The sequence below is a fragment of the Xenopus tropicalis genome, chromosome 4, assembly GCF_000004195.4.
Source record: "Xenopus tropicalis strain Nigerian chromosome 4, UCB_Xtro_10.0, whole genome shotgun sequence".
Lineage (NCBI taxonomy): Eukaryota > Metazoa > Chordata > Amphibia > Anura > Pipidae > Xenopus > Xenopus tropicalis.
The window spans coordinates 60,966,809-60,992,476 of record NC_030680.2 but is presented as its reverse complement, the minus strand read 5'-3'; the positions used below and the strand labels follow the sequence as shown (position 1 = coordinate 60,992,476).

Genomic DNA, 25,668 nt, shown 5'->3' with positions numbered 1-25,668 from the left:
TTCCAGTGCAGACTTAAATGCATCAAATAGCGACTTCATAGCAAAGCCCCTGTCCAGAAACCAATCATGCAACTTGCAGGCCTCCTTAACATATAAGGTACTCTTATCAGGCACACAGAACATAAAGTGTAGGGCACTCTAAAGATAAAATATTTTCATATGATGTTCGTGACATGGATGATGGGTGGACTATCCAGACTTATATCCATGTTTTGTGACTAGCAGTCAGACTGTAAATTAGACAGAAATAAATCAAAAACAAATAAAGGGATGATCACACGTGGTTAGATGTATAGATATCTCTTACCCACAGTTACGGTGGGTCCAGGTGCTCATGCCCCAGACCTTTCAGCATAGGGAGCCATCATGGGAAAATCAAAAATAGAAAAAAGGCAGGCACTCCGGATATTTTCAAAACGTAGAGAAAGGCAGCCAAAGAAGTAGTTTACATTAAAAAAAGTATAAATTTTATTTGATCCATATGTAAAAACAAGAAGCCTTACGCGTTTCGTACCCTGAGGTACTTAATCATAGGCTCTGTAAATTAGACAGGTTTGAAACTGGCATCTGCCGATGCCCATATAGGCCAGTGCATTGTGCATCAATAGATTAGGAAGTGATGAGGAACCAAAGCTTCTTGAATGAATTGTGGTTTTGTGGTGCAGGACTGTAAATGTGCCACACAACTTGGCCACCTTCATGCAATGTTGTATGAGCACATAGATCCCTTGCTCTTGCGAAAGGTACTTTATTTGCCTAAGCATCTCTGTAGGAGCCAGTTGGTTTCAGGAACAGTTGTCTGACAATATATTAAATTTTAACAAACTGAAATAAATATGTACATTTAAGGCACAGGTCCTTTACTTGGCAGTGACAAAGATTTTAATTTCACAAGAAAACTGAGACTTTACAATAATATAAATATTCCCTGTAACATAAACATGTTTGTTCTCTGCCTTCACACTCTAGCTCCCTTTTTTTACTTTTTATAATTATATAATGAACATAGTGTATTGTGTATTGATCTCAGAGCTGCAGAGAATTCAAAAGGAGGAAAAAAGAGCCTGGTGTTGTGTGAGCAGTATCCAGCTAAAGCTGAGGCAAAGGAACTGAAAATAGTTGTGCAGCCAGAAACACAACATCGCGCCAGATACCTAACAGAGGGAAGTCGAGGATCTGTAAAAGATCGAACACAACAAGGCTTTCCTACTGTGAAGGTAGATGTGACTCTAAAAGCCATTATTCAACTGTTGACAATAATTTCAGACATTACATTATGTATTTGCTAAAAATTCAGAGCTTTCATGTAGTCTTGTCAGTTTTCAGCTCATTTATGTTTATTTTCTGTCAGTTATGGTAATAATCATATAAAAGGGGTCATTTACTAATGTTGGGCTCACACATAGCAATAATGCCAGGGCTGGTACATTTCAGCTGCTTCTTTTGTGCAGACCCAAGAGTCTTGAGCGTCATTGGCACACAAGGAAAGTGCATGTGAGGGGATAACCAATTTCCAAACTTGTCACCCCTTTCAAATGCTTTTCTGTCAGACACATGCATGCGATTCCCATTTGGGGCCAGAAAGTGTTGTGTCTGCCAGCTTGTTTTTCTTGCACTTTGTACCTTTCCATTCTTTTGATTATGAGCCCTAATATGCCTTCTATGCAGTATTCTCCAAGACTCAGATAGTGTTTGCCATTTTGTTTTACAGGAAAGGTAGTTTTTACCAGGCTAGGGACATAAAATCACAAAATAGTGTCCTGTCTGAGGACCCGTAATGATTCAGACTATCATTTTCAAATCACTGGCCAGCATTTAAAATTGGCACCTTAGTTTTTTCCCTTGACTGTAAATAAGGGAAATATGGTAGCATTTAGGCACATGGAGGGGATCACAGAGTTGCATTCTAAAGCCTAAGCACTGTGGACTGAATATCAAGTTACTTCTGTATGCAGATACCAGTATTGCCTCTAGATGAAGGTGGAGAGATTGAAGGTCTATTAAATAATGGAGAAATGAATGAATAATTCATGTTACTATGCTAGTGGAGTGAAAAGTTGTCTGACCTAGGAAGCTGCCCCGAATTAATGCTGAGTGCCAAAAAGAGAGCTCCTTTATCTGAAAACCAGCATTAAGCAGTAATGCTCTCCTGCATTTATTAAGCTAAAACAACTGTATGCCTTTCCCCTTGTTTGTTTATCACCAGTTTATAAAATCATGCCTTTCATCAAAATTAAAAAAATGTATGTATATGACATTAATCTAAATTTTCATTTTTCTATTCCAGCTGGAAGGCCATAATGAGTCAGTGGTGCTTCAAGTGTTTGTTGGTAATGACTCTGGCAGAGTAAAGCCACATGGATTCTACCAAGCCTGTAGGGTAACTGGGAGAAACACCACTCCTTGCAAAGAAGTGGACATAGAGGGTACAACAGTTATTGAGGTTATGCTTGACCCGAGCAATATGATGACACTAGCGTAAGTAAATGAATAGTTTTTATTGTTACAGGTTTGTGTGGTTGAACCATCCTTGCCTGCTACAGGAATTTTATTATCTGTTTTTTAATCTAAAATGTTGAAGTACCAGATTCTGGCTTCACTGTTCCATAGAAAGAATGCAGATATTCAAGAACCACTAAATATGTGGAAAAATTCCCCTTGCAGGTCTCTGTAGCTTTGAGCGTAGGCTGTTTTGTTGTAGTGTAACAGAGTAGCTCTGTTTGATCTCATATTTTGCATGCTAGGTAGTTGAAAAGCCACATGATGCGAAACTTTTTTTTTCCAGCAATGTTAACCAGATAATTACATCCTCGAAATATATAAGTATATAAATAAAATAAATGTTTATCCTCAAAATGCTGATCTCTTGTCTGCTTTAGAAGACTGCTTTGTTCAACCTACAATCTTAACTGTAAACATTAAAAGAGAACGAAAGTCATTTTGGCATTTTACTGCCAATAGATTCGCCACATTAGTGCCACCTAGTACACTATATTTATTCTGCAGAAAGCTTGATCATACCTAAGTAAACAGCCCTAGGTGATTTCTCTGTTTAAGATTGCAGCTGCCATTTTAGCTTGGTCTTCATAGCTTCCTGCTGCAGCTCTAGCCATTATACCTCAGATTACACATTCTTAAGGGTGGGGGGAGTGAGTTTTATGATTTTTTATGAGAGGGGGGAACAGGAGAGAGGAGAGAGCTGCGCAACCTCTGGCCCTAGGAATGAAGGATTTCAGGGAGAGGAAGTCTGGTACCCTAAGAACATGTTTACAAAAAGGAGACAAGAAATCCCATGTTTCTTATGGCTGTATTTACATAGACCTTTCTGATAAAGCTTACTTAGTTTTTACCTTTCCTTCTCCTTTAATGTATGTTCATATTTTAAGCATGTGGATTAAAATGCCACATGTGCTGTGGCCCCAAAACTGTCAGTTTGTAAATCATAGAAACTGTCCTTTGAAGACCCTGTAACCTTGCACTGTTTGGTAGTAACCTTGTATCCTTTCCTTATATTTACAACGTTGTCACAGAGTTGATTGTGTTGGGATCCTGAAGCTTCGGAATGCAGATGTAGAAGCACGGATAGGGGTTGCTGGCTCTAAGAAAAAGAGCACTCGTGCTAGACTTGTGTTTCGAGTAAACATCACTCGTTCAGATGGCTCAATTTTAACACTTCAAACACCTTCTTCACCTATTCTCTGTAGTAAGTCTTACATTGCATTTTTAGACATTTTAAGTTGCCTTTCTAAGCAGAAACAGTTATATCTGAGACATCAAAAGGTTAAAGTGTACTTAAAGGTTTTCTTTTTATATCTTATCGTTTGCCAATTCTGTTTAATCAAGTGACTTAGTCAAATAGAGGGATGCAACCAGGGCCTCCTTTTTAATTCTTCATAAGCAGAATATAGAATATTGTATTACAATAGGGGGTTCTTGCCTTTGCCAAAACTCTCATAGAACAGTTTAATTTGCACATACCTCATTTGACTTTATCTTGCCTGGAACCGGTTTTGGTATTTTCTGTAGTAAAACATAAATGGATTTGCTGAGATGTTTAGTGCAGCAGGGAACAACTCAATGGGACAAATGAAATATAATATCAGTAATTACTTGTTTCTATTTATAAGTGTCATCATATTCCAAAGAGCTGCAGATGATAGTAAACATAAGAGACATGATTCATAAGTGTTTCAGGTCTAATTAATCCTGTAGGGGAATGAAAAAGATATTTACAAGGTAACTGCGAACAGCAGTCCTCAGAACAAGACTAAAATAGGTAAAATGAGAGTACGGCTTTTATTGGGATTTATTCTCTCTCTCTGCTATATTTAGCTCTTCTACCTATTCTATTTAATAATGTAACTCAGACATTGATGGTTATAAAATTAGATTGCCCCATTTAGTAAACCAACTTAACCAGTCAACATTTGCCATAAATGGGCAAATTTAAGCAGCTTATCTGAATGTGTACTGGTGCCCCTGACTGTCTCTACGATATCTGCCCGAAACTTGTCTACATATCTATCAGGCAGGTTTGGAAATTTTGTCTGCCGAGAACTGCATTTCCCTCTACCAAAGGGTCTGCATAGGCCCAATTTATTTGTTTCTTAAAATCTTTTAAAATATAAGGGAAATTGCATATTTTAGGCTTATTTATAGCACTGATTTTTTTTTTCATTTGCTGGCATTTTGTCATTTTAAGCAAAATAGAAAGTAGTGTAGGCATTTTTATTTTTATAGTTCATTCATATAAGCAGTTGAAGTTGCCTAATAACCCGTTTTTTAAGGCACAGCTTTTTTTTCCACCTAAAATATTGCAGGTTTTTAAAGTAACATAGTTACATAGGGTTGAAAAAAGACCAGAGTTCATCAAGTCCAACCCTTACAAGTAAACCCAGCACTCACAGACCTAACTTCACAAAAGATTTTCAGCAGAAAATGTCAGTTTTATTATTACTGTATAGTAGTATAAGCCTAGTTTTTCAGCACCCAAAATGTGCTGAAAAAGTCACCCTCTGCTTATACTCGAGTTGGGTGCCATGGGTCCTTCCAGACTAGCACCCTCTGTCTTTTGTGTGCAAATTAGGCCACCTGCAACCAGACCCTCCAGTGCCCTGGCCCGCTCCCAAATTCATCTTCATCTACCGTTCTCACCTGTCCCATTCTGCACTAGACATTGCACTTTATATTCTATATAATCTATATAAAGTTGTGAATGATTTTAACTCTGTGTTTTAGCTTGGTTGCTGATTGAGCTAAGGGGGTAGTACTCTTAAGGTATCATTATTGATACCATATTGTTTTTGTTGACCCTCTTCTCCACTTACAGAGCTAATTTACTGTTTATCTTTGAAATAAATATTTAAAAACATATACCCCACTGATGCCTCATTTAATGTAATTGTATTGGCATTTATTTTGATTATTGAAACTTAGCAATAGCCGCTGCATTTCCCACCCTATAGGCTTTTACTCGAGTCAGTAAGTTCTTCCAGTTTTCTTAGGTAAAATTAGGTACCTCGGCTTATATTCGGATCGGCTTATACTCGAGTGTATAAGGTAGTTATTTATCTAACTATATACGTCTATGGTTATAGTTCAGCTGCACAATGGAAACACCGTTTATTATATCAGTGGTGTCAGCCTGCTGGCTACCTGTAGAGGGAACACAAGGTCAATTACTGCTAATAAAGCAGCAGCTGTCCAGATATTTTTTTATTTTTTTTTTAAACTTCCAAGTCAAGAGGTCTCGGGAATGATATGGTTGCTGTTTAAGATTTTTAGCAATGAAGCATGTTTGAAAAATCATAGATGGTATGTGTGGCTCCAAGATCCAACTTCTAAGTCAGCTTTTGTGATGCATTGGCCTACATAAGTCCTTCGGAAATTATTATCAAATGTTTGTAACTGTGAAAAAAGGGCAGTCTGGGATAGAATATACTTGAATTAATTTTAGCCTGCAGAACTTGGTAAATATACGGCCAGTGAATGTGTTTAAACTCCCTGCCAGTTGTCTGTGGTCAGAGGCGTTCCTTGCAGCTGCATGAAATTATTCCTCTGTTATAACTTTTTTTTCTATAATATGGATACCTGAAATCATGGGATTTTAGAAGGCACTGCTTCTATGTACTAATACACTTTACTTATTAATGTGGCAAGTACACTGGTTAGAGGATACTGGTCTAATCCCACTATGGATTTGTCAAGGTATCTAGATGTGAAATTAGCCCCAGAATGTCAGCCGAGACATAACTTGGTTTTACATTTGTGGCGAAGACTAGAAGTCACATTTGACCCCAGAGACTGCATAGACACCGCGCCCTACAACTGTAGCTCTAGTGAGGGAGAACGGCTTGCATCTGACTTGACAGTGGATGCAGTTAATGCAGAGGTCAGCCTGTACATTATACCTGTGTTGTTATACCTCAAACACATAACATTTTTTTTTCTCATGTTTGTGCTCTTTTTACTAAAATACACACATGAAGAGCACAACTACACTCCATAGGTATAACATAACCAGAAAAAGATTGATTCTTTAGCAGATAATGAACAGTATGTGCAAGTCATCTTTGTTTCTTAGCAAGGGCAAGTTCTTATCAGATGAGATGCCTTTGGGTTATATAAATAAATGATGGCAAGGACAGCCTTGTGTACTGTAATACTAAATGAAAAGGCTAAACAATATTTCCAAGATCTTAGCTAGCTAGTAAATGTTCACTTAAAATATGTTTCAAAATATATCTTTCTTTTTTATACTATCTAGCCCAGCCTGCTGGTGTACCTGAAATCCTAAAGAAGAGTTTACATAGTTGCTCAGTGAAAGGGGAGGAAGAAGTCTTTCTCATTGGCAAAAACTTTTTAAAAGGAGCAAAAGTTGTATTCCAAGAGAATATCGCAGGTTTGTATCCATACCCTTTAGCACCATAAGGAGAGAAAATATACAGTATCTCTATTCTAGTAGGTTTATGGGAGTATTGGGGTTAGCTTATTTGTACAAAACAATTCTTGTTTGTATATTTCCATTAAAACATCATAGTTAGTTATGTAGTAATTTAGGTTGGGAAAAATTTAATTTCACATTAAATTTCACAAACAGTTTCATGACTTTCACCCAACTATCAATTTAAAACTGAACTACTCCCCTACTCACATTCACTTTTTAGATACAACCATTCTTATCAGGGAGAATAGTTTACAAACCACCATATATCGAAAGACAACAGATAAACCATCTTATCTAATGTATGATAGCTTTCACCCTGACCACACCAAACACTCCATCATCTACAGCCAGGCTCTATGATATAATCGGAGATGTTCTGATACTACTGAAAGGGACCACCACCTAAAAACACTCAAAGCAGACTTCATTAACAGGGGCTACAACCCAAGGATTGTGGATCAAAACATCTATATGTATATAATGTGTGTGTGTGTGTGTGTGTGTATGCATGCATATGTATATCTATCTATCTATATCTATCTATCATCTATCTATCTATCTATCTATATATATAATATGTTTTACTGGGTTATAGTTCTACAGTTTTGTTTTATTTTTTAATTATCATTATTTTTGCTGTGGTTTTAGATGACAATTCCTGGAAAGCTGAAGCTGAAATTGACATGGAGTTATTTCATCAGGTAAATAATTGATTGTTATCACCGTTGCCTCTAAGCTATGCGCTCATGCATGGAAGCACAACTTTTGAGGCCAGCACACACAATAGATTATGATGCGCTCAAAGAATTTAATGTAAAAATACAAAATACGTGCACAAGAATTTTAGAGGAGTGCACAGAAAAGATCTTTTTGGGCACACAGCCAAGAAGAAATTAGGGGGAACAGTGATTGTTATCACTGTGTTCTTATAGTTGGATTCAGTGGTCTATACAGAGGTTATTTCTCCAATCTGTTTCTTGTAATTGCATTATATAAAATGTCTTTATGGATGTTTTTCTTGCTTGTTCATTGTAAAACTCTGCAAATAGGATTTATTAGTATAAATTATGTGAAATAATCAGTAACAGCAATATATAATTTAGAGAATACAGCTGAGTACAGAATGCTGAAACCTATAGGTATATATAGGTACTTATGCCAAATTTTTAATTAGATGCTGAAAAAAATGTGTTATAGATCCATTCATGAACTTGTATGTCTGTATAGGCAGTGGCTTTGATCTAAACCAGTGCTGTCCAACTGGCAGCCCGCAACCCCCCTCTGTGTGGCCCCCCACCTGCCTGGCTGCTTTGATGGCTTACCTTTGTGTAAACTTTAAATGCTATCAGTACTCAGATTAACTGCCCTCTGCATGGTTCACACCTCAGATTTAGGCTGTAATTGCCCTGTATTGTTTAAACCTGTAATCCCCTGTACTGTTCATACCTTTCTCTGTCTCTGCATTGTTCACCCCTGCATTGTTCACACTATAAACCCCCACATTGTTTACCTTTTCACACCTGAGACAGACTGTAGGAGCAGTGCCAACATTGTGTCACTGTATGTACTACCTGCCCTATGCTGCCAGAGTATGGCACACAGGCAGGGTAAGGCAGGCAGAGTATGCCACACATGGCCAGCATAGGGCAGGCATAGTATGGCACACGCACATAGAGTATGACACACACAGGCAGCATAGGGCAGGCAGAGTACTGCCTGTGTGTGCGCGCCATACTCTGCCTGCCCTGTGCTGCCTGTGGGAGGTGAACCTTGCAGGTGTTTGTTTTTGAAGTTTGTTAGCAGTTGGAAATAGCCATTAAATGGACCCTAAGGTGTGTAATTATATGCTGGGGGTTGCTGTGCTATCCACAGGGGAGGAGGAGGCATATGGATTTAAGGGTGTGTCTTAATATGACATAATATAATTCTTTCACATATGAATGATAGTTGATATCCCCACAGTGAGCACCAACCATTTGGGTTTTTGCTGCGCTACCGCTATTAATGTGGGCATGCTCTTAAAAAGCTCTTGTGATAAGATTGGTGTGGTTGAAGTGGCTGCTTTAAAAGGGGGAGTGGTCAAAACTTGCTTCAATTAGTGGCCCTCCACTATGTATGCTAGAGTAATTCCAGCCCTCGGCACCACAGATTGACAGCACCGATCTAATTGCTTACAAGCTGAGGAAAAAAGAAGATATACTACATGGGTTTTATATAATAGGGCAAAGGGGTTTCAGACTACTGCAGGTGGGCTCATTTGTACCAGAAAAATATGAAGACAGAAAACTAATATTTTAAAATTAAAGCAAGTCCATTTTTGAAATACTACTTATTCACCAAACCATATATTTTCACAGCATCATTTTAATTGTCCTTCAACTATTAAATCTGAGTTTTTTGCAAATTAAAATCTAATTCTAATTGTATTTTGGGTTTATACTGAAATATATGAACTACTGAAATGATGGTCACTGTCTGCTTATTTCAACACAGAATCACCTTATAGTGAAGGTTCCTTCTTTCCGCGATCAGCACATTAGTTCCCCTGTTTCAGTGGTTATGTTTGTGGTGACAAACGCAGGTCGATCTCATGATGTTCAGCCTTTCACATACACTCCAGATCAATGTAAGTACCTAGTGCTTCTTCAGTTTCTTGGAACTCCTATACACTCCTCATGAACTGATGTTTAGATTGCAAAGCCTAGTCTAGACCATATTCCCTGAAATATATTGTATACTGTGTGTATGAAAATATTTTGCGTGAACTTAAGAAACAGACAGGCTTTCACAGTTCCAAACGCCAAGATGGCAATATCCCATTTGAGGATTGGAGAGCAAAGCTGCACTGCATACTCAAGAAAAGGCCATACCAGTGCTTAGAAAATACTTCCTTCTCCTCCTGTGAATCTATACCTCTTTTAATTTAGCTCAAAACCTTGCTGGTGCTTGCTTCTACCTCCTACAGCTGTGTTTATTATGCACAGTTTCTTCTGGCATGCAAATTTTTAAATCCCAGGTAATAACCTATATAACCTATATAATCAGTACTGAATCTCATTTGCCACTTAGCCACACCAGGTTACCAATTTGTCTTGGATGAATTAATTTGCCTGCATATTTTTGTGTCATCTAGTACACCATTACATTGCTTAAATTTACCTCCCCTGAGTCATAAATAAAAAATAAAAAAAAAATTAAAAACAGTGGAACCCAATACAGAGCCATGCAAAAACCACACTTTTCACCCTTCTACTGAGAACCAACCTGTATACACAATCCTTTATCTAGTACAGTGAGTGCTATCAAGACCAACAGATTTTAGTGTTGAGAGCAGTTGTTTCTGTGCCGCTGTATCAAATGTTTTGGAAAAATCTAAGTAGATCACATCTACTGCAACCCCACTTTCCAATTTCCTACTTTATCATAAAAAACAATTACATTTGTTTGACACAAACTGTCCTGCATGAAGCCATGCTGATTCCTACTTATGATTCCATTATCCAGAACATAATCTTGTGTATGGTCCCTTAAACTTTTAAATAACTTACCCACCATAGATGTCAAACTTACAGGTTTAAATTGCCAAATTGAGGTCATAACCATATTTTAAACAATACTAAGAGCTCTGTATTGTCCTGTACGATGGTGGCAATAAAGAATCCTTAACTGAAAACGAACCATGAGAATTCAAGTCTGAATAAAAAATATTTGAATGATGCCATATTGTGGTTATATGAACAGTATAGAAGTGTTTTGTCCAGAGTAATAGGTTTGGCACAAGTCTAATAGTGCTTACACCTCATATACTAAATACTGTGCAAAGGTTTATCTTTATAATACTGTAATAGGATTGTATAACGCGTATAAAAAATTCAATATGATTTGCGTCTTACAAATTGAACATCATATAGGGCTTCTGTAGAATGGCAGTAGAGATTTTTTGTGCAGATAGCACGGTAATGTTTGAAATAGAAGAAAATTGACAATGAAGCATGTCACAGAAAAGGCAGGCCCCTTGTTTTAAAAAAAACTATAAGAGTTCTGCAAAGTATAGACTTTGGTGAAAAAAAATTGACATACCTTAAGGGACTGATTTATCAAAGTGTGAAATTAGAGCTCATTAGTGAAAAACTCACTTGCTATTCATTCCAATTGGATTTGTTTTGTTAAAAGCGTATTTATCAAGTGATGAATGTTCTCCCATTAATAAACACCCTTTTTAAAATCCCATAGGAATAAATAGTGAGTTTTTCCTCTAGTAGTTCTAATTTCACTCTTTGATAAATCTGCCCCTAAATATCTCCCTGTAGTAATGCAGACTAATTCGAGAGTATAATAATTCGAGAGTATAATCTTGCTTGTTTAGTTAAAATTGTATTCTTCTGTTTGCAGCCATTCCAGTAAATGTTCTTATAAAGAAAGAGATTCCCAGCCCAACTCAGTCCTGCACTTTTGAAGACACTATGAAAGGTATTTATTTTCTTTCATATTTAACCTTCATAATGATTCAAAAGTTCTTGCCAGTTTGCTCATGCACAAAATATATTCAAAATCATTTGCTATTCCGGCAATTTTTGGCAACCCTACTGGTAATAAAGGAAGGCATACAGTAATAAACAGGGATATCCTGCTAATGTGTTGCTGATCCCACTGCAACTTGTGCAGTATGCAGCATTACCCAATCTGTTGTCAACTGTCCTGTAACATTACTTAGGGAGGATCACCTATGCTTAAACTTTACTTAGGATAAGGGGAATAACCAGTAATAAAACAAAATTCAAGACTGGGGGATTAACCTGTACTGTAACATTACTCACAGTAGAGGATGCGCTCACCTAGTCTGCAAAATTCATAATCCGCTGTGATTTTATGAATCCTTCACCACACATCCATAAATTCCTTTTATATGTGCAATCTGCTGGTTCCAATAAATGCATCCAATAACCCTCACAATACAAACTGTTCAGATAGAGTACACAAACCGATAATAACATCAGAAGGTTGAGATATTCTTGTTACCTTGCTATTAGAAGAGGGCTATTTCTATCACAGGGCAATGCCTAAAAAGTTAGCCTACCCTATAAAAAAAAAAAATAATAAAAAAAAAAAAATCCCATACTAGTATCCCGTAATTGAGTAAATAATGCTCTAGCGCAGTGAAGTGCAAAGCAGGAGCACAATGAATGTGTTAAAATACTCAATTCTTTATATAGCGTAACTTAAAGGAACAGTAACACCAAAAAATGAAAGTGTATAAAAGTAATTACAATATAATGTACTGTTGCCCTGCATTGCTACAACTGGTGTGTTTGCCTCAGAAAGACTACTATAGTTTATATAAGTTCGCTGCTGTGTAGCCATGGGGCAGCCATTCAAAGGAGAAAAGGCACAGGTTACTTAGCAGATAAAAGACAAACCCCCATTATATGGGGCTTATCTACTAGTTATCTGCTATGTAACCTGTGCCTTTTCTCCTTTTTTCCAGCTTGAATGGCTGCCCCCGTGGCTACATAGCAGCTTATTTATATAGTAGCTTTTCTGAAGCAAAAACACAATTTTTTTGCAGAGCAACAGCACATTGTATTTTAATTACTTTAAAACACTTTAATTTTTTGATGTTACTGTTCCTTTAATTTACATAGTAGATTGAAAGTGGAATTGCCCTGTACCTTCATGCAGGCCATTATGAGTAAAAGATATTTAGTAATTATGATGGTCAACTTTCAGTTGGTAAGAAAATAGATGATGTAGGCACTTCTGGGGTTATCCAAGTGCATGCATTAGAAATCACTGCGAAGCTTGTACTGTAGATAATAAAAAGCTGTTTACTGCATTCCCCTTTAGGCTCCTCATGTGATTTGTTTTGGTAGGGTGATTTGCATTCCTTATTCTCGCAGAATGAAGCTACGGAATGTGTGTTTGTGAATGACAGCGGTAATGGAGTTGACTTGTGACTTTGAATAAAGAAAGGACTGGGAGCAAAATGGGCCAACAGCTTCCGCTAATTGCTTAAAACTACAAATACCACTGGGAATTTCCATAACCAGCAAAGCCCATAAAAATGCATTGCTCCACTGACGGAAAGCTTTCTTGCTAGACAGATACCTCATCAATTGAACAGAATGAGCTTAAATAAAAGTATTACTGACTGCAGACAGCAGTGAAACCACACACTGCTAGTTATAAACCTGAAATAGTCTAGGATTATTGAGGCAGACGTGAAATATTTGCTAAGCTATTTGTAATTCTTTTCATTTACATAGAGAACATCAGGGAAAGCAGAGATGCACACAGAAAACCACTGTTTTTCTCTTCCAGGCCAGCCAAGAAAATAAGTTCACCTTATAATTTCCTCAAAAAAGTAATTGTGAAATATAATTTAAAATAAATTGGACAACGATAGGGATATATATCCTAAAAAAAAAAAAGACCTTCAGGGATGGGTTTATTTTACAAGACGCAGCACAGATCCAATAGTGCTTACAAAGAATATGAACCTAAAGTCAGTTTAAATGCTTAAACTGCAGTCTTTTATTTCCTTACAAAAGCCAGCCAGAAAGATCTGCTCTAAAAACTATCCTCTGTGTCCTTGCAATATTATTTTTCCTCAGGAAAGCTTGTATATTACAAACAAGGAGGTGTATTTGAGCAGTGCTAATTGGAGGAGATACTTGACAAGTTATTGTAATCTTTTGTTTCTATCCTGCCTGTGGCACATGTATCCAGGAAAGTAGGCATGGGATCTCTGCTTTACTTACACAAACTTGTGGGAGCTACTAATATATTTGTAGGAACAGCAAGAATTCTCAACAATATTTATGTAGGGCCTAATAATAATTCTATATAGGCAGATGTGGTACTGAATAATAATTCTATGTTCTCTTCATCTTTCTAACCTCTCTAAAGTATGTGACTCTTTCTCTCATAGAAGCTAGCATGCATTGGCTTAGGGAATATATATTTCAGGACTAAATTTATAACAACTATTAGAAAAACCACAGTGCAAGTAAAAAAAAAATAACACAAACACCGCTGTTGCCCAGATAAATATACTTACAATGCACTTTAGGGGTCATTTACTGTTCCTATGGGCTATGGTTGCCATCTGGCCTGGCGGGTAAAAATGATATTTAATTCCAATGTTATCGATAGGGAAAAACCATCAAAACACAGGGGGGAAGGCTGGTATTTCTTTCCAGAAAAGGTGGCAGTCTTACTGGGCAAAAGAGCAAGAGCACACCCCTTGCACCGCTTGTGCATCTCAATGACACAGCATAAGAAGCCTTTTGCCTGTTTTTTTGCACTTTGCATACCTACTATAATAAATAACCTCTGCAGTGTTTTACACCTCAACATAGATCATCAACCAGCCTCACTAATGCTAATCAAATTTACCTAGGCAATAACTTTGATTAAACAAACTGGATTATACAAATGCAGAATTGCAGGATTTAAGCCTAGTCCAGTGTACAATATAATAAAAGGTGCTAAATTCAAACTTGCATTTTGGACAAATGTTACCACCACCTTGGATATATTTTCTCATTCTTTGGGGATTTAGATTTTCTGAATCTATTTGCCCCTGGTGCAGATGATCAGGTCATTTCCTACGAGGGTAGTTTCTCAGAAATACTGAGACACAGAACATAGTAACATAGTAAGTAGGCTATACACGTTAAGATCTTTTTCACCCTAACGATCAGTTTCAGTGCGATCTGACAAATCTGTTGAATTATCGTAAGGTTAGTGGGCACTGAACGATTGCACATCTATCGATTTTTCATCCAACATCGGTCAAAAAAAAGTTAAAAGCAAATGTCTCTAAATTATCAAAAGTTTTGCTCAATTTATCCAACTCTTCCTGTTCGTTGCGTTCACCAAGGAAGTAATAAAAATTCAGGTCCTAAGGCCCTTGGTATGCCAGATTTCTGAGACTGGAATCTTATCAAATGTTCCCACGATAGCTGGACATTCATAATTCACCCTGTCAGAAGCCAAGCTTTTACTTAAAAGAACAGAGAAGAAAAAGGAACTATTGTGTGGGAGAACGGTCAAAACTGTACATAAAATGATGGCAACGAACGTTCTTCCTGTATCTAGTTTCTAGCAATTCTCACCGAATGTCCGACTGTCAGCCCACTGGGTAAATAGCTCCTGTAAAAAGCAAGTTAGTTCTTTATTTAATGTTTGTATGGCATATCCTGCATACATTAGCAGCCTGAAGTTTCACAGTGGCCTACGGCAGCACATCCAGCAGTGACACGAGAGTACTACTTATTATATATATATATATAATTAATATATTGTATTATAAAGAGAGAATGTCAGGTGATGAATGCATATTGGCAGCTCATACAATTGTTTAAATAATTATTGTATGCATTGTTCTAGGTATACAATTTCATTCTATTGTATATTACTTAAAAAAACAAACAAACAAAAAAACCAATCATTTTCTATTTTGGTGTAATGTATGGATTGTGCTGTTTTTTGATTTGCAAACTGGTAGAAATACACCTTACCATAGGCCAAGCCCAGATATGTTATACAATGCTAACGTTTTTCTTTATTTCATAACGGCCGAAAAAAAGAATTTCAGGCAGCAAACCTTGGATAATTTCCATCTTTATACAACAGCTTGAACATACAATTTGATATTGTTGAAAAAATCATCTTAATCCATATTGAATTTTTTTCTAAATATGTTTTTTCTTTCTCTTTCAGCAACAGCACCATCTGCCTGCAACACTGATCAAGTGAGTTTGCTCCCAAGTACTCTGGGTTCTCCTCTTAAATCAAGTGGTTTAATCAAAAATGAAGATAGTGCTCCTATGGAGATGGCTGCTGATCAGAGATCCTCTCCTCTATACAAAGTGCGTTTAGCTCTTAATAAATCATGCTTCTCAGACTATCATATCTAGAGGAAGTATATGATATATATATATATATATATATATATATATATATATATATATATATATATATATAGTAGTTGTAGAGAGAGTCCGCACTCACAGGTCTTACAGAAAATGTAGAGGTGTTTATTCAAATCAACATCTTGATGTTGATTTGAATAAACACCTCTACCTTTTCTGTAAGACCTGTGAGTGCGGACTCTCTCTACAGCTACTCCATCTATTATTCTGGGACTGCACCCAGGCTCCAGTTTGTATAGTCACTATATTTTTTAGCATTCAAATGCAAAAATAGAGAAGGGAGGTACTTGCCTTCCGTGACTTACATTCTATGCCCAATGCTAACTTAGAGATACAAAGTGAAAGATAAAATAAAATAGCTGAGCCTTTGCTTTATAAATACAAGGCTGCTCCTGCCATGAAACAAGATGAGAACCTTGCCTCAGACAGTACTGTGGCAAAAAAGCGATCTCTGGTAATTTTTAAAGCTAAAGTTTATTTTTTATCTGCCTGGCAGGATAAGGGGGTTTGGGGGGAGGCTGCAGCAGGCCCTAAAGCACCTTTGCATAAATGCCAAGACTGAATCAATTGTTTGCCAGTGCTCCAAGAGGTATTTTGAAGATGGGGAGAGTGAGAGAGGATTCTCTATAAAGGAAATATAGCCATTAAAAACACCATTGTCATTCTACAGGCAGTTCAGCAGATGTGCAATAAAAAGTTATAGTCCCAGTAACTGGAAGTAGAATATTCCCCCAGTACCAGCAGCAAAGCACATAGAAGGAATTACTTCCACACACTGCTCCTGATTTTAGCTTGGAATATGCATGTTGCACTCCATGTACTCTTCTTACAGCTGCAAGTGCTACTGTTTATTGATGCTGTTTGGGCTGCTATTTCCTTCTGTGTACTTTGCTTCTGGTCCAGATCCGATATTGTTTTAATATTCAATTTGTGCATTCAGGAACAATCATGTTTAATATGTAGTTGCCGGAGTCCTTGAATATGAAACCACTGCGGTTGTCCTTAGTCTTTAGTGACCTCTAGTGGAAATATGTTTCGATATTAATGTATGTGAATACAATTCACTCTAAGGGCTCTTGTACACGGGGAGATTAGTCGCCCATGACAAATCTCCCTTGTTGCTGCCGACTAATCTCCCCGATATGACATCCCACCGGCGAAAATGTAAATCGCTGGTGGGATGGCATACGCGGCAGCCTGATTTGCGGAAATCGCCGAAGTTGCCTCGAGAGGCAACATCGGCGATCGTGCCGCCGCGTATGCCATCCCACCGGCGATTTACATTTTCGCCGGTGGGATGTCATATCAAGGAGATTAGTCGCACGCAACAAGGGAGATTTGTCGGAGGGCGACTAATCTCCCCATGTACTAGAGCCCTAAGTGGGAAGGGCGTCTGGTGGCTCTTCAGGGCGGGGGTGCCCGGGGAGATTAGTCGCCCAGCGACAAATCTTCATTGTCACGGGCAACTAATCTCCCCGCAATGCCATTTATTTTGGAAAATGCTTCCCAACTTTATATATGAATGCTTGGTTGTGAGAACTGTGTAGTCTTCATACACCTCAGATATTTTTGAAATGATCATAGAGTGAATGTCTAGTTAGATGGATACCATTGGTCAGTTCACATTTCTAGACATAGAAAGGTCAGGCCACTGGGGTGTGGAAAGGGGGTGCCAATCAAAAAATGTACTTCAGCTCTTTCAAGGAGAATGCTCATAATGATTATTTTTATTTCATTAAATAAGATTTTTTTTTGGGGGGGTTATATCCCTATTAATAGTAGCTGTAGAAAGGGAAGGTCCTGTGAGCCATGGTCCTTAAACCGTCTCTGAAGAAGTTCTTGTTTGTGGCTGATGCAGAATTGCAGATACAGTTGTCACAAACAAGTACAGTTAATGTATTTGGTTGGTGCCCCCTTGCTGCAGTTTTCCTAATACTTTCCAAAATGTCTTCTCACAACCTTAGTGCCATCTAATATGTTCATTTTATAAATACCCAACATCTTTTGTATATTAAATAAAATTTTTCCATCTTTTCAGACAACAACCATTGTATCAGCTCAGCAAAATCTAGAAAATTCATCAAATGCTAGACCTTTTTCACCCACTGTATCCCATCTTCCCACTGATGCTGACCAACAGGCATCAATTCAAGTGCAGACATTCAGCACAGAACCTCTGGCCACCATCCAGACCCAAGACATTGCCCAGCCTGGTAGTTTTCAGTCAGTGACATCTCCGGGCCAGGCTAATGATTCCATAATGCAGCAGACTGGACAATTTCAAACTATGGATGGCCAACCCAGGGACACAATGCAGCCAGAAAACGCCATTGTCACACTTTCACAAATGGCTGAAGTTACTCCACAAGTGCAGCAGTCCACAATGCAAGAGCAAGCGCAGACATTACAACAGCAGATTACTACAGGCTTATTCACCTCCACAAGTAGCGTTAACCAGTTACAGAGTGCTATTAACCAACTACAGGCTGGTAGCTTTCAGTCTAGTGTAAGTGGTGGTAATACAAATGTAGATTTGGTCCAGCAGGTTCTGGACTCCCAGCAGTTGTCTTGCGTACTTTTTTCTGGACAAAGCGGAAATGAAAGCAAGCAGGCCTCAGTTGGACAAGTTCAGGAGCGGATCAGTGCTGGCATATTCCAACCTGTTGCTTCAATACAAAACAATGCAAATTCTGCACTGTTTTCCACCCCTGAATCTGTGCATTCCAGACCAGAAAACGTGCTTTCGGGAAGAACTGACAGCCTTCTCCAGCAGGCTGAAAATGCTTTGTCTAATCAACAGCAGCCCATGGAGACCACAGCAGCCCTAGTCATGGAGATGCAGCAAAGTATTCTTCCCTCTGCTGCAACGATTCAGCCTGACCTTTTCCAGACACAAAACTCTGGAACATCAAACATTCAGTCACCTGTCTATCAGCACCAGCAAGGTTCTCATTTAATCCCTGGACTGTCCACTAATGAAGAGATGCCAATGCAGTGTGATATGTTTGCTAGTGCAGCAGTTCCTGGAAGTGAAAGCAGTGCAAACCAGCAGCAGGTATCTTCATCTAGTTCAAATATGTTCCAGCCCACAAGCTCTACAGAAAATGATAATGCTTCTGCACAGGCAGAGCACATCCAAAGGAATGTGTTTCAATCTATGGTCCAGATGCAACACAGCGGAGAAACCCAGAATCAAGTCAGTCTTTTTTCACCAGATGAAGACATGCTTGGAGTTCAGACAAGTGTAAGCCAACAGCAAGGCAGTGGGCTTTTTCCCCCTGGAGACTTAATGACTCTTCAGTCTAGTAACTTCATGCAACAATCCCCTCACTCACACACTACAATTTATCACTCACAGAACTCTATTGGGGAGAGCCAGAGTATAAACCAGGAAACTCAGGGCTCTCTCTTCCACTCTACCAACACTATGGTGCAGCATCAGAACACTGCATCTCAAGATCAGCTTCAGTCTCCACTTTTCCACCCACAGAACACATTGTCTGTTTTGCAGAGTTCCTCTGTCACTGCAGAGCAGACCTCGTCTAACCTCTTCCTGTCTCAAAGCACTATGAGCTCGCTGCAAAGTAATCCAGTGTCTCAAGAGAAGCAGCTCTCCTTTTTCACAAGTCAAAATTCACTCCCTCAGCTCCAAGCTGCTCCAACCACAGAACAGCAAGCAGCCTTTCAACAGCAAGCCCAACTGTCTCACATTCAAAACTCAATCATATCCCAAGAACAGCAGCAACAAGTTTCACAAAATATATATCAGCCACAGAACCAACAAACAGCAATTTTCCAGGCAACTCACTCAATGGTTGGGATTCAGGGTAGTCCATCTTCTCATGAGCAGAGACAAAACATCCTATTCAGCACACAAAATTCACTGTCTAACATGGGATCGCCAGAGCAGCAGCAAAGCATGCTTTTTAATCCTGGACAGGAGCCAATGTCCACCCAGGAGCAGCAGAACCAAGCTCTCTTTCATTCCCAGAACATGGAGTTCCAGTCTCAGAGCTCTGTTTCCACTCAGCATGAACAGCAGCAGCAGTCTCCAATGTTTCATAATTCTCCGCAACTTCAGCTTGTTCAGGCCTCCACAACCTCTCCAGAGCAACAGGTTACATTGTTTATGTCCCCCGTTTCCATGTCAGCCTTGCAGAGCAGCATCAACCAGCAAGACCTTCAGCAAGCCAGTATATACTCACAGTCTATCCAGGGCAGTACACCACCTCCTCCCCAGCAGTCTAATATATACCACAGTTCCACAAGTGGAGCAATGGGCCAAATTCAAGGTCAGCCAACATCATCACCGCAGGCATCAGGAATGTTTTTGTTCGGGATTCAAAGCAGTAAGTGATATTACTTTTAGCAGTGGTATATGAGTTTATTTTAAAAATAGTTGTTTAAGTCAAAAAGATTAGAATTTCCTTTTTCTGTATTGAATATATTTGGAAATTTCCCTTGTATAAAAGCTCATTACAAGATCTCCTAAAAAGTTGAGAAACCTTCTGTAATGTTTCCTGCTGAATCTGTGTAGCTATTCTTTTACGGCATCTCTGTGCAGTCCATAAGCAAGCTCTTAGACAATCATGAATGGATCAAGGTGATAAGAATGCTAAAACAAACTCCAGGTAGCAATGAGGGGAGGGTATTGTGGGATGTCAGGGGGCCTCACGCAGCTGCTGGGTGCCTATTGCAGCCATCGCATAAATGTGTGACTATCTTACTTTGCATGCTGTTAGCCATTCCTGTTAGGTAACAGCCCAGTGATGCTGTTAGTAGCATCTTCTTAAATTACTAAGATTGTGTACGTGCAATATACAAAGGAATAAAGATGCAACCGGTTAAACAAACTTTAAAAATTTTACCCTCTTTAGATTGCGGTCAGCTGATCTCCCAGGCTGCTGCTTCCATACCTGATCAGATAATGGTTATGGCACAATCAGGTCAATCGCAAGGAGATGGTCAATCTGTAACAGCAATTCTATCCCAACAAATGACAGATAATTCATCAATGACATCTGAACAGAGCATGGAGAAGATCAGTGATTTGCTAGTTTCTCTGCAGAACCAGGGGACCAGTTTGTCTGGCTCTTTCTAACCAGTAAGTCTTAAAGTCAGGCATTGTTTTTTTTTTTTTTTTTATACAGCAGCATTTCAGCGTTAGGGTTTGTTATTTGGTAAAATGAGAGGCTTGGTTTATGGAGTTAATACATATGCAAGACAGTGTATGAAGTCTGCACTAGATCTGGTGGGAGCTATAATGCTCATGTTAGTTATTCTTGACCTTGTATGCTATAGATATGTTTGTTTGGTAAAGGTTTTTTTTTTTTTTTTTTTTTAATTTTGTCCTTGTTTTCTTTCAGGTAAAGCAGAAACTCTGAGAAGACTGGCCAGACTTACTTAGTACAACTGGATTTTTTGTACATTAACTATGGTCCAAACAGAACTGGTTTGTAGTGTCACGCCTGGCCTGTTTGTGTCCTCCTTTAGTATTTTCTAACCAATGCTACAGATCCAATAGATTGTCATAGCCCAGAAAGCAATAGCCGTGAGATTCCTGGTTTGTGCTAGCTGCTGTCATCCTACCAGCGGTCAAGCTTGGACATTCAGCAGTCATTGCTTTCTACATCCACACCTGTTGTCATGTTTACCTTTTTTGTTTGCTTGTTGTTCACAGGTGTCTGTGTGTAAAGTAGGTTTGCGTGTAAATATGTATGTACATAAAAGGATAAAATATATTTTTGTCTATAAACTTTCCCTTGAGGAAAACCTATTTTGTCCATTCAAGAAGCTGTGATTGTGAAAGCATGTCACACTATGTCTGTCACATGTAGCACTCAGTGTTATACATATATATGGCGCTCGTGCAGTTCTCCCTGCTGCTGAGGTAGCATTGCACATGGGTCAGTGAAGTGTTTAAAAGTAAAGCAGGTCTGGATCCAAGGCAGCTGCCCCCCTCCCCCCCCCCCACCCTAAAGAGGTTTGGCTCTGGAAGTCTCCTCTGTTTCTTTTAATCTTGTCAAATATGCACCCTATAATGACTGTCTAAGCAAGGTGCTGCAGGCTGCTCCAGCTGGAACATATTCGTTTCCCTGGTTATGTCTCTGATTTCCCTGTCTGTCCCCCTTCTTGTTAACATGTGATGAGAGGGTGCTTCTGTGCTCCCCCATGTCACACAAGTAATGCTGCACTTTGGGTTATAAGAAGTCTTTCTCTAACTGAGTTGTATTTTGTTCCTGAGCCATGTAGATATGTTTTATTGTTACCTTCCCTATTCCCTTTCTGTCTGTCTCTTCTTTAATAGCTCCTCAAAGGAGACTTTTAATGGTTTCAGTAGTGCGGGTTATTGCCGACATGAAGGGAACTTTCTCAGAGAGATCTGTTCCAGGTTAATTTAATTTTGAATACAATTTTAAGTCGTTCTAAACTTTTGGATGGTTTTTAATCTAATGCGTTTCATTTTATGGAAAGCTATATTTTGTATTTAGTAACTGGCAATTGCTAGATGTACTGATAAAGTGCATTAGCAGCATTCTATATAAATATGCATATTAAAAGTTTATATAAATACTATATATATATATATATAAATAAATATAAATATAAAATATTCTTTTGCACAATGTGGCAGATTTTGTAAGTCTTTGTCTCTGTGGCTCCCTGTATTTGATGTAAGGTAAGAACTAGATATGAACTGCTCTATTGGGGCAGCTTCTGGTAGAGGGGGGTGAATTTGTGGCGACCCCTGCTGGGTTTTGTACATCAGTGTTTGCAGTCCAGATACAATTATTTTTTATACTGGTCAGTCTCCTGTGTTCTGTCTTTTGGTACTTAAGTGTTGTGCAAGCACAACCAGTGGCTGGTTTATCTGATTCCTATGTATCATTCAATATTGATTTGCGGATGCAACATTGTTCAATCTGGTGCCCTCTTCATAGCAAGGAAGTTGTCTGCTGGACACATTACTCTAAATCCATGTTTTTTTATTTTAAATTTGGGTGGTTTCCCTTATGAAAATTTTATTGATGCAAAGGCCAGCATATAATAGTCAGATGGGCTTTTACTTTAGACTAGTTGTTGGACCTGCTCTATTCTGGGGTATTTAACTATTGAACTGAGACAGCCTGGTTTATTAAATAAGTGATATATTTAGTTTAGGAAGGAATGTTTAGAATTGGATTGGTCTGCCAGAGGTTCTCCTAGTGGGTGCCAGTTTGAAACAATTCCCATTAGCCCTTTCTTATTTCTTCCATAAATCATTTGGTACTGTCTCCCTCTATTTGCTGTGAGGGTGGTTCCTGGATGTCAAGTTCAACACACAGATTGTCACAGAGGTTTAATTAGACCTACTTTTCAAACCACTGATCACATTTTTATGTAGCCCATACATTTTTAAATTTGAACAGTTGGTAATGTGCCACAAATTATTAAAGGAGCTGTTCACCTTTGAGTTTACTTTTAGTATGTTATAGAGAGTGATATTCTGAGACAATTTCTTCATTTTTTTATTATTTGTAGTTTTTACGTTTTGTGCAGCAGCTCTGCAGTTTGCAGTTCCAGCAGCTATCTGGTTGCTAGGGTCCAAATTTCCCTAATGACCAGGAAGCAGTTTGAATGAGAGGATGATAAATGAATAGGAGAGGGTCTGCATAGAAAAATAAGTTATAAAAAGTAACTATAACAATAAAACCACACTCAAAGAGCAATTGTTTTTTGCTGCTGGGATCAGTGACCCCCTATTTGAAAGCTGCAAAGAGTTAGAAGAAAAAGGCAAAAAGATAAAAAAAAAAAATAAAATTGAAGACCAATTGAAAAGTTGCTAAGAATAGGCAATTCTATAACATACTAAAAGTTAACTTAAAGCTGAACCATCCCTTTTAAATTTGTGGGTTTTAATTTGTACTGTCTCCTGTGTTACGGATTCTCCAGGATGACATTTAGTAATTTGCTGCAGTATCTTGCTATGCTATGTAACTATTATCCTTTATTTATAGAGCACCAACAGGTTTGTACAGCTTCGTACAGAGATTGTTCATAATTGACATCAGTCCCTGCCCCAGTTGAGCTTACAATCTAATGTCCCTATGACATTCACACAACTCACACATATACTAGGGTCAGTTTCACCAGGAGCCAAATACTTCCTGTTTCCAGGAATTTGTGTGCCTTCTCAGCCTTCCACAACCAGTTACACATAGGCAACAGTTTGGTAGAACAACCCCCCAACAAATAAGTACAGTCAGCTGAATAAGTTCTGCTCACACACTAAAACACAAGGTTGGCCCCTCGGTCATGGAACAGGTTTAACTTTCATTTTTGCTGCTTAGTGGGAACCCTTGCTACATGTTCTGTTTTTCTGTCTGGGCACATCCCCTTAGTTTATGTTTTGGTTATTAGAGGTTCCAATACTACTGTATTACAGTTATATCTGAGATAACCCTTGAATATAAATAATATTTGTCTTCTTTGTTCAACCTAGAGTAATCTGCAGTGGCGGAATTAAATATTAATGGTTTAACTACAGGTTACTGTGCCCCGTGAGAACCTGTTTTTGGGCCTAAACCTTTGATTTTGCATATCATATTGCATATTATATTAAACGGGACCCCACTGGGCTCTTAGTACTCTTGGTACCCCAGTTACTGCAACTCTGTTACTCCTCTTAGAAAGTAAGGGCAGATACATTTTGGGAATGTTGTCACACACTCTCTGTACTTTGTACAAATTAGGCAGGGTGCTATTTTTTTTTTTACAGATCTTAAATAATTATTTTCTTTACTCATATTTTAATAGAAGCATTGCACACCCACACAAATGAAAATATTAGATAGTGCCTGTCTACAGCACTCTGATCCAGTTTGCTGTATGGTTACACGTCACCAAACATTTCTCCCAGTATTAGAATAGCCAGAAAGGCACTAATGCGAAAAATAGAATAACAAATGCATGTATGTAAATATGTATCTTTTTATATACATGCACTAGAATGTTGAGATGCTACCACACCTTGAAGCAAACAAAAGCAGAGAGTGGATGTATGATCAGGAACTATAGACTATCACACTGTGATGATGGCTTGAGGCCTTATTTGTGTCTAGTTCAGGATTGGTAGATGACCTCCACTAGTCTTACCCAAGGTGCACACATAGATTAAGCACTTCATGGGAAGGGACCTGGAAGATGAGATTTCCCACCAATTAATTTTTATGTAGTTGTTGGTGCCCCAAGATGAAGATGTTCGAAAATATGGTAATTGTTTTCCAGTTTTTATCATCAGTTGACATCAGCCTCATATGCCCTTAGCTTTCTCCTATGAATAGCCTGGAGTTGGCTGACTCCTGCTTGCTGCAGTTGTGTAGTTCTCTGGGTTGCAGATAGTGAACATGGCATCTCTTATTTTAGAAAACTCCATCTGTTATCCCATAGCATCAAGGCAAGGGCAACTAGTACGGGACCAAGTTTGAATTCTATCACTTCAGTTTTGTAACAACGCACATTTTGTATTGTATGGATTATCCGATTTGTTTCCTAGACCAGTTACCACCTTACAGTCATTTGACACCCCTGCTGCAGACTGCATGAAGGAGGAATGGAATGGTGGCTTGGATCTTGGTCACTGTGATTCTGAATACCTTGGTGATTTTCTCACAGCCTATTTTATTGTTCAGGCACTTGAATGTGCATTTGGGGATTAGTAAATTAGAATAGCAGTAGAACTAGTATTGGAACACAGCTACAGTATCAGTTATCAAATCGGCACTGCTGTAGAGTCTGTTTCCAGTT

The 25,668-nt window shown here is 38.4% G+C and overlaps 1 protein-coding gene across 17 annotated transcripts in view; it reads left to right on the top strand.

The window, feature by feature from the left end:
* The window catches only part of nfat5 (nuclear factor of activated T cells 5), a 67,346-nt gene extending 45,072 nt beyond the window's left edge, over nucleotides 1–22,274 (top strand). For 14 of the 17 annotated variants that reach the window (XM_002937577.5, XM_004913617.4, XM_004913615.4 and 11 more), the window contains 11 exons: nucleotides 1,031–1,217; nucleotides 2,288–2,478; nucleotides 3,531–3,703; nucleotides 6,767–6,901; nucleotides 7,595–7,647; nucleotides 9,440–9,572; nucleotides 11,339–11,416; nucleotides 15,671–15,819; nucleotides 17,921–20,231; nucleotides 20,760–20,986; nucleotides 21,249–22,274. In XM_002937577.5, coding sequence (XP_002937623.3) covers nucleotides 1,031–1,217; nucleotides 2,288–2,478; nucleotides 3,531–3,703; nucleotides 6,767–6,901; nucleotides 7,595–7,647; nucleotides 9,440–9,572; nucleotides 11,339–11,416; nucleotides 15,671–15,819; nucleotides 17,921–20,231; nucleotides 20,760–20,983 — 3,634 coding nt within the window. In that variant the 3' untranslated portion in view covers nucleotides 20,984–20,986; nucleotides 21,249–22,274. The remainder of the gene's footprint in view (nucleotides 1–1,030; nucleotides 1,218–2,287; nucleotides 2,479–3,530; nucleotides 3,704–6,766; nucleotides 6,902–7,594; nucleotides 7,648–9,439; nucleotides 9,573–11,338; nucleotides 11,417–15,670; nucleotides 15,820–17,920; nucleotides 20,232–20,759; nucleotides 20,987–21,248) is intronic. The other 3 variants (XM_004913614.4, XM_004913618.4, XM_004913613.4) reach the window with 3 other exon arrangements.
* Nucleotides 22,275–25,668: the final 3,394 nt, after the last annotated feature.